General features: G+C 51.8%; 1 protein-coding gene across 2 annotated transcripts in view; it reads left to right on the plus strand.

The window, feature by feature from the left end:
* The window catches only part of CLUAP1 (clusterin associated protein 1), a 225,791-nt gene that overhangs the window by 211,697 nt on the left and 1,329 nt on the right, over positions 1–12,765 (plus strand). The window contains exons 11-12 of one of the 2 annotated variants that reach the window (XM_044980159.1): positions 4,401–4,456; positions 12,246–12,302. In XM_044980159.1, coding sequence (XP_044836094.1) covers positions 4,401–4,456; positions 12,246–12,302 — 113 coding nt within the window. The remainder of the gene's footprint in view (positions 1–4,400; positions 4,457–12,245; positions 12,303–12,765) is intronic. The other variant, XM_044980158.1, reaches the window with a different exon arrangement.

Genomic DNA, 12,765 nt, shown 5'->3' on the forward strand with positions numbered 1-12,765 from the left:
ACACACAGTTATCATACCAGCGTCCCCACCCAAGTTTAGAAACCCTTTCAGGCCTCTGTATTCAGCAAAGCAAGGCAGAGCCTCCTTTTCTTTTTAGGAATTTCTTGCAGGTCATCTCTCACCTACCTCTTTGGGTACGAAAGCTTATGCCCAAATAAATCTCTTAGTCTTTAAGGTGCCACCAGACTCCTTGTTGTTTTTGTGAATACAGACTAACACGGCTACCACTCTGATTCTCAACCTTCACACCCTCAACAAAGTCAGCCTCCCATATCACTTCCTCTCCATCCCAACCTGCTCACTCAGAACTGCAGTCACACCCTCCACCCTGTGATCACCTCCCTGTACCTCACAGCATTGCTTCTGCCTGGCTAAACGAAGAGGAAGAGCAGTGCTTGCAAGCTGTCTAACAAGTCCTTCTCGACAGTAGGAAGTGCTCCACTAGGACAGCCTATTTAGCAAAATGGAAGAGGTGTGGTCCTTTGGTCACAGGACTCAACCGACAGAGGCTTCCATCCAGGACATCTTGGAGTACCTGTTACATCTTCGGTAATCGGGCCTCGCGTTCAGTTCACTGAGAGTGCATTTGGCAGAGATTTCAGTGTTCCATCCCCCAATTCAAGGGAAGTTATTTTTTTCCAAAGCCATGGTGACAAGATTTCTGAAGGGCCTTCTCTGCTTACATCCTCCAGTCCGAGAACCGGTTCCCTTGTGGGACCTAAACACGGTTCTGGTGGCTCTGATGGGGCCTCTATAAGAGCACATTGCATCCTGTCTGCTGCCCCTTCTGGCTCAGAAAACTGTGTTCCTGATAGCCATCACTTGGGCAAGAAGGGTGTGTGAGTTCCAGGCCCAAATGGCTAAGCCACCTTACCCTCATTTTTCCAAGGATAAGATAACACTGTGACCATCAGTTTCATCTGAAGCAGATGGTGTATTTACCTGTGTTTCTCTAAGCCGCACTCTTCCCCAGAACAACAGCACCTTCATGCTCTGGCTGTCAGATGATAGCTAGACTTTTATCTAGACAGAACTAAACCATTTCATGTTTCACCTCGCCTCATCTGTTCGTGTCATATGCAGACCTCATGAAGGAGCAAGCAGTCTCTGCACAGACCATCTCTAGATGGATAACATCGTGTACCAAGGCTGAGTATGAGAGCGCTTCAGCTATGCCTCCTCAGCGGATACAGACTCGCTCCACGAGAGCACAGGCAACATCGATAGCGTTCCTCAATGACATTTCCATACTGGACATTCATAGGGCAGCCATGTAGTTGTCCATACATGTTTATGGACCACTGTGCTATTACCGCATCTTCCAGAGCAGACACAGGCCTTGGAAGGGTGGTCTTGCGATCCGTACTGCAGTAGACTGTGAGCACCACTTCTGGTGTTCGTGAGTCATCTAAGTTAAATATACATCTGCATCTATTTGAAGAGGAAGAAATGGTTACTTACTGTAACTGTGGTTCTTCGAGGTGTGATGCAGACGTGTTCTACGACCCACCCTCCATCCCCTCTGCATCAGAGTCTCTTCTCATGGGCTTTCAATGCAAAGGAACTGAGAGGGGATTGGGGCGGCGCTGCCTCATATAGTTGGGTGGGGCCAAAGCCATGAGGTGCATGCACCACCCCTCTATGGGTACTGCTAGGCAAAAGTCTCCGGTGCACTGGGCATATACATACCTAAGTGGAATACACGTCTCGATCGGATCCCGAAGAACCAGTTACAGTAAGTAACCATTTTTCCTTTATGCCCTTTTCCCAGAGCCAGGCAAATGCCACAAAACTATGCAGCATTCATCCGTATTTCATTGATTGCACCTGGGGAGATGAAAAGCAACAAGGACCTTGTACTAAGCACCTTAAAGCTGCCACATATACTGTTCCACTTAACTTCTTCTACCCCAGGTACATAGAGGGAGCCTCTCAGGATGCATTTTGGGGGATGAATCACCTACTGGATGTGCTTGCTGAATACATGAATCTGAGTTACAAAGAACCTGGGTAAAGATGTAGATCTGCAGCCCTTAGAAGCCTCCCAGTCATTTTTTCTGAGACTTTAGTCTGGAGGTAACATTTTCCTGCTAGACATTATGAACAGAATAATCTGCATACAGTGTAACAATGTGCTGCCTAGACAGCAGGAACTGTCGCTCTTAAGACTGGACATGTGTTTGGGAGCTTTATGTCAAAATGTTATCAGTCCTCTTCATGAAATCCTGCTTATGGCTTTTTCATAGACTCATAGAGTTTAATGCCAGAAGGGATCATCTAGTCTGACCTTATTTCACAGGCCATTACATTTCACCCAGTTACCCTTGTATTGGACCCAATAACTTGTGTGTCCCTAAAGCTATCTTCCAGAGAGGCATGCAGTCTTGGTTTGAAGACATTGAGAGCTGGAGAATACACTACTTCACTTGGTCATTTGTTCCAGTAGTTAATCACCTTCATTGTTAAAATTTGTGCCCAATTTTTCTAATTTGGATTTGTCTGGGTTTAGCTTCCATTGGTTCTTATTATGCCTTTCTCTGAAGAGCCCTTTAGTACCTCGTATTTTTCTCCCCTGGAAGATACTCATGTACTGCAATCAAGCACCTCTCAATCTTCTTTGATAAACTAAACAGATTGAGCTGTGTGTAACTAGAGTGCTGCTTCCTTGCAAGTGTGTCAGCAGGCGGGAGATTACTGTAGAGTTCATTATGTGTGGCAAGAAAAGCCATTTTATATAATTGGATGTGTGACCCAGCCTGTGGAACTGTCGCATTGGTATAAGGTAGCCATGGAAACACAGGGCCTGACTCACCAGCGTAACTTCACTTCAGTAGAGTTACTCCAGATTCTCACCAGTATGAAAGAAGTTGGATTCTGCAGAAAAGGCATGTTACAGACGCATGTGTGTGCACACACCATGTCTCACTGCTGTAACTTAGGCCATAGCATGCTCTTTGCATGTGCATTCCGTCAGTGGTTATATGGTACATGCTCTGTGTGGCCATGAAAAATAACTGGAGCATTACTTTGTCTTCAAAGCACCATACACACATGATGCTGTATAAATACTAATCTCAACCACCATTGGGTGGGAACTTGGCAAATGGATGGGCCATTGGAGCTGAAAACATCAATGAAAGACAGGATGTGGAGTTACAATTTGGGTGCTGATGGCCACTTCACCTGATCAGTTGCTAAATGGCACAGATTTAAAAGAGTCCATGTAGCACGCCAATGTCTAAAATAAAGTAACAGTACAATGAGGATTAGAGTGTAAAAATCTAGATCAAGAGAAAAAAATGTGTATGAAATCATCAAGGGCTATGTGTGTGTGGTGGTGACGGCGTAGTACTTTATGAACTATAAGTAAAGCTACATTTTAGTCACAGGTATTTTTAGTAAAAGTCATGGACAGGTCACGCGCAATAAACCAAAATTCATGGCCTGTGACCTGTCCATGACTTTTACTATATACCCTTGACTAAAATTTGGGAGAGGAGTTGCCTGGGGGTGCCGCAGGTGCTGGGAGAGAGCGGCCCGGGTGCTTCAGGGGCGGGGGGGAATGGCAGCGTGTGGCCCGGGACCCCTGGGGGTGGGGGTTGGAGGGCTGGCAGGTTCCCCACCTGGCTCTGTGTCTCCCTCTCACCCCCAGCAGCAGCAGAGTTTGGGTGTGGGAGGGGTTGGGGCATGGAACGGGGTGAGGTGGGCTCTGCGTGGTGCTTACCTGGGGGCTCCCCGGAAGCGGCGACATCCCCCTCGCCCAGGTCCTAGGCGGAGGCGTGGCCAGGCAGCTCTGCATGCTGCCTGCGCCCAGAGCGCTGGCTTTGCAGCTGTCATTGGCCGGGAACTGCATCCAATGGGAGCTGGGGGGGGAGGGTGCCACACCTCCGCCTAGGAGCTAAGCGAGGGGGGATGTTGCCAATTCCAGGGAGCCCCCTAGGTAAGTGCCACCCAGAGCTCTCCTCACCCTGTCCTGTGTCCCAACCTCCTGCCTCTTCCCACACCCAAACTCTGCTGCTGGGGGCAGGGCGGTGGCCTGAGAGTGTGCAACTGGCACAGGGGCACAGATTTAATGGTCACGGAAAGTCATGGAATCTGTGACCTCCTTGACAAACTCGCAGCCTTAACAATAAGGCATGGGGTAGAGTAACCACCATGAATCAAGCTAACGAGATGAGGAGTAAGCCTTCTTCTGAGCCCCATGGCATTGAAGGAGCATTGGGGTCCAACCCTGCTGTAGTTTGCCTTGATGATGGTGCATGATTATGCCTCTAGAGAGCAAACCATGAGCTTTATCTCCCCAAGGGTTATTTATTCACACACCAGCTCCTTAGTTGCTCTGTGTTAACAAAGTGGAGAGGCGGGCATGTTCTCATCATGTTTCTCTCTCTGCTGCCCAGGGAGACCCAACAAACGGATCGTGGGGACGATGCAAGGTGGAGAGACAGAGGATGATGTAAGTAGGAAAAGATCTTGTGTGGGCTGCAGGGCATCTCTGATTGTCCATCACTGACGGCACTTTGTGGTGAGAGACCTGCTCCCACAGCACTAGATGGCAGTGTTCCCCCAACAAATCATCACACAGGCATTCTCCCCCCATTCCTCTTCCCATCCTCACCTTACACATCCTCACAGCCTCTCTCTCCTGCATGTTGTTTCCCTGTTTTCTTTATTTAGCCTGTTTAGTCTCTGTTACTTCTCCATTGCCCTAACTCCATTCTGTACCTTCTTAGTAATGACAGATCTCCTGTCTCTGCTAGAACTCCTAGCCCCGCCCTCTTCTTGAGCCTGAGGCAGCAATGGGGTGGCAGGTGGGGTTGGGATTTTCAGCACAGGCGAGGGAATGTAGGCACGTTCATTTCAATGGAAGCTGTGTCTCTGTATCCCTAGGCTGCTTTGAAAATCCCACCATGGCTCTTTAAGATCTGAAAAATGGCTTGTTCTAGGGGGAGGAAGGAGTCTAGCAATATTGCCTTCAAGCTACTGGGGGGAAGGAGATTGTGCTGCGATTTCCTTCTCCTGGTCCTGCTGCCCAGCCGGGAGATTGGGTGGGGAGCTGCTTCTGCCTTCTGCCCCCTGCTGTTGGAGGGGAGATGGGGCCAGAGAAGGGACAGTGAAGGCTGACCCTGGTGACTAGAGGCTAGACAGGCCATGCTAGGGATCAAAGTACCCCCACCTAAGACCCATCAGGGAGCAGGCAGACACTCTAGCTGCTCCACTCACCCCTTTAAGGTCTAGTTAGCTGGTGTCCTCCGTCAGCTGGGGCCCTGCCCTCTGCTGTCATTCTGTCAGTGACCAGCAGGATGGGATCTGTGCAGTGCTGCTAGTCCAAGGGAGAGGGACCAGGCTGCTAATGGCAGGAAGCAGAGCCCTGCTGTCCAAAACCAGCAGTGGGGCTCTGCCTGCTCTGCCATTCGTAGATCTCCCTCTCAGCGCTGCTCAGACACGCTCAGACTGAAGCCGGTATTAGGTTCTCAGAGGTGATGTTTCTTTGCTATAAAGTATTTGGACTTTCCAAAAGCTGTTGACAAAGCCCCTCCCCAGAGGCTGCTAAGGAAACCTTCCCAGTCTGATTAACAGTGGAAGCTTCAGAGTTCAGGACTTGGAGCAGTTGGATTGAATCTCACGGGACCCACAGACTTGCCCCTGTGATCCATTCATTTGTGACCTCTAGGCTTGCTTACTGCACCGCAGTATCTCCCGGAATGAAGCCACATGCCCTGACAAAGCTCTAACTAGCACGAAATGCAGTAGCCCTCCTGCTTAGCAGCACAGGTCTAGTAAGCATAATACCCTGGCACTCCACACTGGTTCTCCGTTGAACAGTCTGGTTCAAGATCTCAGTCCTGCCATTCAAAGCCCCCCCATGGGATTGGCCCTGTCTACCTAAGAGACACCTCTCCCTCCACGACCAGGATCTCAGGCACAGGCATGTGGGAGACAGAATTTAAAATGGGGTGGGATCTACACTGTAGAACTCACTGCCACAAGAGACAGGAATGACTGGGGACCTCCCAACATTCACAGCTGAATGCAAAACCCATCTCTGTCGTGGCTTCCTCACAGAAGGTCTGTCCCCTGCCCCCAACACACCCCAACGAAACTGAGCTATACAAGCGGTCTCTCCCGCCAGCAGAGGAGAAGGGTTGTTCCTGGTTGAGGTGTGTTTGATAGCTTTGGGGATGCTCAGATACTAGGATGATGAGGGGGTCTGAGGCCCTAGCTCGATAGGCCAGCTCCCAGTGTTCTTTCTGCTCAGGGCCCAGTGGAGTGAAGGAGAGAGTGACCCCTAGCCATCACCCTCACGTTCTGTCTGGGCAGGAATTCACCAGGCCTTGCTCAGCAATTCGCTTCTGGCTTGAATTGGTTTGTTTAAGTTCATTTTGCTGCCTCCTGGGAAATGACTTGTTCTCTTAGGCCTTGTCTACACTACAAGACTATTTCGAATCAACTTAGTTCGAATTTGTGGATTCGACCTTATGAAGTCGAATTTGTGTATCCATACTAAATACACTAATTCGAATTTCTGAGTCCACATTCACGGGGCCAGCGTCGACTTTGGAAGCGGTGCACTGTGGGAAGCTATCCCACAGTTCCCGCAGTCCCCGCTGCCCATTGGAATGCTTGGTAGAGCCCCCAATGCCTGCTGGGGGAAAAAATGTGTCGAGGGTGGTTTTGGGTAACTGTCGTCATTGAACCGTCAATCACGCCCTCACTCCCTCCCTCCCTGAAAGCGCCTGCGGGCAATCTGTTCGTGCACTTTTCTGGTCAGTGACAGCGCGGACGCCACAGCACTGCAAGCACGGAGCCCGCTGCGATCCTCGCCGTTTTCTCCTCCTCGCACTTTATCGTCCACCTCTTCCACATTCAGCTGCTGAGAAATTGGGCTACTTTTCAATGGTTCTGCAAGCACTGGGGGACCATAGGGGACGTTTTACCAACATGAACGTCGGATGGCCGAGCAAGGTTCCTGATGCGTGTGTTCTCAGGAACTGTGGGCTGCTCAGACGCCTGCTGGAAGGTAGTTTCTTCCCGTACCACGAAATAACTGTTGTGGATGTGCATTTGCCTATAGTGATCCTCGGTGACCCAGCCTGCCCGCTAATGCACTTGCTCATGAAGCCCTATACAGGCGCCTGGGACAGCTGCTCTCTGGCCAATCATGCATAAATTTTGAGCTGAATGCTATTCACAGGGTGTGCTCCTGAAACAACCCCAGCTGTTCATTTCGTTCTTCCCCCAGCCTTCCTGGGTTCCAATACCATTGTCCCCCCACTTGTGTGATGAAGTAATATAGAATGCATGAATAAGACACAGGTAGTTGTTTGTGAGAAATGAGTGGAAGGAAGCCTCCAGCTGCAATGATAGTCCAGAGATGACATTAAGGGGTGTGGAGGAGGGAGCCAATCATCCCTCTGCTAGTCCAGGGGCAATTGAATCTTTTCTTTACAATGAAGGGTGGGGGCTGATGGAGCTCAGCCCCCTGTTGCAATGATGAGGACGGTTACCAGCCATACTGCACCATCTACCATGAAAAATTAGGACCAGGCGACCTTGATCGACCTGTCCCAAGCAAGTTGGTATGGTTACCAGTCCTTTTGCACTGCCCCATGTGCCAATAGGCTGATGATGAGGACGGGTAGCAGTCCTATTGTACCATCAGCCACCCATGGCGGGGTGGGAGGAAGGATGTTGTTGTTGAGTGCTGCAGCAGCGCGTCTATCTGCAGCATTCAGTACAGATACGGTGACATGTAAAAGAGTCAACAGAGGATTGTTTTCCCTTTAACTTCTGGGGGTCGGGGGGGTGCGTAAATTGTCGAGCTATGCCCCGACCCACCGCGGACACTGTGTTTGACCCTAGAAGCATTTGGAGATCAGCCAAGAATGCAAATGCTTTTCGGAGACAGCAGGAACTGTGGGATACCTTGCGTCCTCGTTCCCCCCTCCCTCCATGAGCGTCCATTTGATTCTTTGGCTTTCCGTTACGCTCGTCACGCAGCTGCGTGCTGAGTCTGTGCTATACCGTCTGTCCGGAGATTTTTTAAAAATACTTTGGACCAGGCGTAACATTACAGTAATTCCCCTACTTAGATGCAGGAGTCTCCGAGCGAGATAACCGTGAGGACGGGCACTGAAGGAGATAGAGAGCGCATGCTGTGTGAAATCTAGCACGAACCACGGACCTATGCAGCCGTGCTCTGGGAGGCAGTGCTCCCTGAATACCGCATGAAAGCCTCGCGCGGAAAAGTGTGCTATCACGGAGCACCCAATAAGGCAGCTCTCCCCAGGAACCTCCTGCTGATGCTTATCGATTAACGGCAGGAGAGCTTCGTGGAGATCTCCCAGGAGGATTTCTGTTCTATCACCATATATACAGAGACCTCCTTTTCACACACTTCAGATTCCTGTTATATTAAGAATAAAAGTTAACATGGTTAAAGCACTTACCGACTGCTCCTACCCCTGATTCAGGATATGGGTTCATGGCCGGGGAGGGTTGGTAGGGGATCTCCGTGACGGTGATGAAGAGATCCTGGCTGTCGGGGACACCAGCGTTGTAAGCGCTGTCGCCTGCCTCGTCCTACACAAACCCTTCCTCATCTTCCCCGTCCGTGAACATCGTCGAGGAACTGTCCGTCGACACTGTCCCATCATCAGAGTCCATGGTCACTGGTGGGGCAGTGGTGGCAGGCTCCGTAGCATCCGTTGGCCGCTTTGATTTTTTGGTAGGCTTGTCTGGGGTCCTTGATTTTCACGCGGCACTGCGTTGCATGACGGCTGTATCCTCTGTCTGTATCATGGCTTTGGAGACCTTCTCGTAGGTCTTTGCATTCCGTTTGTTGGAGCGCAGCTCCGAAAGCACAGACTACTCGCCCCCCACACCGATCAGATCGAAGAGTTCCCGGTCAGTCTATGCCGGGTCCCTCTTTCTATTCAGAGATTACATGAACTCCTCTGCTGGAGAGCTCTGCATTGCTGCCGGTGCTGCTGAGCTCGCCCCGATGTCCAACCACAAAATGAGATTCTAACTGTCCAGAAAGGAAAAGGAATTCAAATTTTCCCGGGTCGTTTCCTGTGTGGCTGGTCAGAGCATCGAAGCTCGGACTGCTGTCCAGAGCGTCAACAGAGTGGTGCACTGTGGGATAGCTCCCGGAGCTACTAAGTTCGATTTCCATCCACACCTAGCCTAATTCGAACTAGCCATGTCGAAGTTAGCGTTACTCCACCTGTCGGGGTGGAGTACCAAATTCGAACTAAAGAGCCCTCTAGTTCGAATTAAATGGCTTCCTGGTGTGGACGGTTGAGTGGTTAGTTCGAATTAACGCTGCTAAATTCGAATTAAAGTCCTAGTGTAGACCAGGCCTTAGTGTTTGGGCCAGAGACACCCACACTCCTGTGCAGGAGGCTGGCAGGTGACAAGTTTCCTGAATACTTGGTCTCCAGCCAATCCCCGTCTGGCTTTCTGAGGAGTACAAACTCCCTCCGGTATCAGCAGTATCCAGAGAAGGAAGCGTAGTTATCTCCAGGCACAGGGCATGGATGAGTGAGTTGGATACCTCACCTGACTTACAGCCCTTGTAAAGCAGCTCTTGGGAGCTGAGTGAGCTTTGGTGGGGGCCTGTTGCTGCAGCAGGGAGAACGCAGGAGCAGTCTAAAGAGAGAGCCCTCTCACTCGGCATTCTGGGGGCTAGGACTCCTTGGGCTGCTTCTCCGTTAGTATCTGGGGCTGCAGCTGCCTGGGCAAGCTTTCTGCCTGTCTGGGCAGTCCCTGCCCCATCACTGTAGTGTCTGAGGACACCACCCAGGTCAGCAGTGATTTATCCTCACAGCCGCCCAGGAGGGAGAGACAGAGCAGCCCCATTTTACAGGAAGAGGGGTACTGGGGCACAGAGAAGGGCAGTGCCAGAGTTGGGAGTAGAACCTGGGTCTGCTGAGTCCCAAGCCAGTGCTTCAGCCCTAAGACAAGTCCTTCTTCTCCCATAAAGCTTGCAAAGCCCCTCTCAGCCCATTGCCCACAGGAGCAAGTGTTCCTCCAGGCACCCCATGGGGCCCAGACTCCTTCAGCAGGGGGAAAGGTGCTGATCACCGCACGACTGTCAGGGACTGGGGCATGGGCATCAGATCCAATGCTTAGAGCCATAGGCATCAGGCCTGAGGAGTATAGCCAAAGTCAATAGCTGGGGGCCAATGCCTAGTGTCAAGCCAAACTCAATAACCAGAAACAGAGGCAGGAGCCAGGAATGAGGCAGAGTAGGGATCTGCCTTGTTAATTCCTAGTACGCCTCCAGGCTTAAATGGAATGTCTGGACCAATCAGAGGCCATGGGAGGAGCTGCCAGGCATCTCTGCTGTGAGCAGCACTTTCCGCGTGATGGGTTTCCCAGGACTTAAGGTGCATTGGCCGTGACTCTGCCAAAGCTGGCTGGTGGAAGCACCGCCCTGCCTCAGACCTGGGTTCAAGACTCTCAGATCCTCCCAGCGAGCAGGGAGGGGTCCCCCTCCAGACTGGAAGATGCATTTTGTCTTTGTTCACCTTCCTCTGCACCAGGCTGTGCTGGCCAGAGCCAGGCTATTGGCTCCCTCCGTGGACTCTTGGCCTGAGCCAGGACAGGGATGCTGCCTAACCCCTCAGGCCAGGCCCTGCACAGCTGCTTTCTCTCATTCTTGCTCTCGCCTGTCCACTTCCTTTTGTCCTTCTCTCATCTTTCTGATTGTAGCCACTCCAGGCAGAACAGCGGAGGCCAGGAGGAGTGGGGCCTGTTGCCCCCTCTTCCCTCCAACTCCACCTATTGGCACCTGTCCGGTCCCAACAGCCACCCAGGCGTGGAGCTCCAGAGGCCTCAGCCCAGTAGCTCTCAGCAGCAGCTGCTTCAGCTCCTCCTGGAGCAGCAGGTACCAGGGCTCAGCCACAACTACATGACTCCACCAGGGACAGACCCTCAGCCAGATATGGGTCAAAATATAGAGAAAGAAACCCAAGGAAGGGAAGGGTTAAATCCACTAAGGGAGAGAACCAGGCCACGAAGTAGGGCAGGCTGGGGGGAGAACACAGCGAAGGGACAGAGCTGGCGAGAGCTGTACACTGGATGTGCCTGGCTCCCGGCCTGCTTTGCTTGTGTATCATAGAATCACAGAAGATTAGGGTTGGAAGAGACCTCAGGAGGTCATCTAGTCCAACCCCTTGCTCAAAGCAGGACCAACCCCAACTAAATCATCTCAGCCAGGGCTTTGTCAAGCCTGACCTTAAAAACCTCTAAGGATGGAGATTCCACCACCTCCCTAGGTAACCTATTCCAGTGCTTCACCACCCTCCTAGTGAAGTAGTTTTTCCTAATATCCAACCTAGACCTCCCCTACTGCAACTTGAGACCATTGCTCCTTGTTCTGTCATCTGCCACCACTGAGAACAGCCAAGCTCCATCCTCTTTGGAATCCCCCTTCAGGTAGTTGAAGGCTGCTATCAAATCCCTATACACATTGCCTTTAGGGCAGGGCCTGGGTTTCCCTTCTATCTGTCCAGCACCCAGCCCACCAGGGCAGCTACCATAATAATGATAATCATCCTCACTGGGCTTGGCTGCCTCGGCCTGTGCCAGGGCAGGGCACCTCCTGTGGCAGCTGAGCTATGTGCTGCAAGAGCAGAAGCACGACCTCGAAGTTGGTGAGCCGCTTCCTGAGCCTGTAGCTGCAGCTGAGCTGCTCCTGGGACCAGGTGCGCTGGGGGCTGCTGCAGGGGCAGAGAAGGAAGGTGGGTTTCAAGAAGCTGCCTGCTGCCCCAGGCCAGCATGTTTGCAGTGGGGAGCAAAGTGAGCCCAGGTTTGCTTTCCTTATCCACCTGCTCCTCTCTTCTGTCCCCGCCCTGCCTCTCTCAACCAGTCTGGGACCTCCCTTTCAGGGAGAAGCTCTGTTCTCTTCCAGGGAGCCTGGCTCCTGGCAGACAGTCATGCAGGACAGCCTGCAGACCTCCAGCCCTGGTGAGCAGCCCGTCTCTGGGCCCCACTGCCCTGTGTATGCTGTTTGGAGTTGGCTTTCCAGGTTCCGTCCATGTTCCCAGCATCCCTCCCTGTAGCATCGCGCTTTGCAGCAAACAGCTCAGACATTGTGCACAGCACCCTCAGCAGTGAGTAGCATCTGCTGCTGCCTCCTTCCCTTGCTCTCACTTTGGTTGCGTTCTGTTTGCTTTTCTTTTTAATGTTTTTCCCTTCTCCATCTCCCATTGTTCTCTCCACTCTCGCTCTCCAAGGTGGGATCAGCCCAAGCCCAACCAGGTAAACACAAGACCTCCAGCACCAAGGCACAGGTGGGTTTGTCTCCTGCGGTTTGTTTCCTCACCCTTATCCTAGGGCACTCAGCAGTTCCCTCTATGGTCCTGCTGCCCCCCTGGATTCAGCAGCAGTAACAAAATCCATTGTCACCACCCCACTGGGGGCCTGGAAAGGAGGTCTTCAGCGGCATGAGTGGAGCAGCCACTGCCTAGCAAAGTGGGAGATTGGTGCTGAAAGCTGTGTAGTGTCTTTAGTTCCCACCGGTGGTGAGGGCTCCAGTCTCTGATCATTTCTGAGAGTCAGCAGCTCCAGCCTGTGCTGTTGGCTCAGTAATGAAGCCATATACAGTATCCCTGTTGCTGCTCCCTATGCCAGATCCAAAACTGGACCCCGCCCCACTGTGTGCTTCTTGGCAACTGGGTCATTATCTCAGGATAGGGGGACATGGTTCTGGTTAATTTCAGCACAGGCAGGGAATGTGACTGCAGTTCCTCTCAG

The sequence above is a fragment of the Mauremys mutica genome, chromosome 11 (assembly GCF_020497125.1).
Source record: "Mauremys mutica isolate MM-2020 ecotype Southern chromosome 11, ASM2049712v1, whole genome shotgun sequence".
Classification (NCBI taxonomy): Eukaryota; Metazoa; Chordata; order Testudines; family Geoemydidae; genus Mauremys; species Mauremys mutica.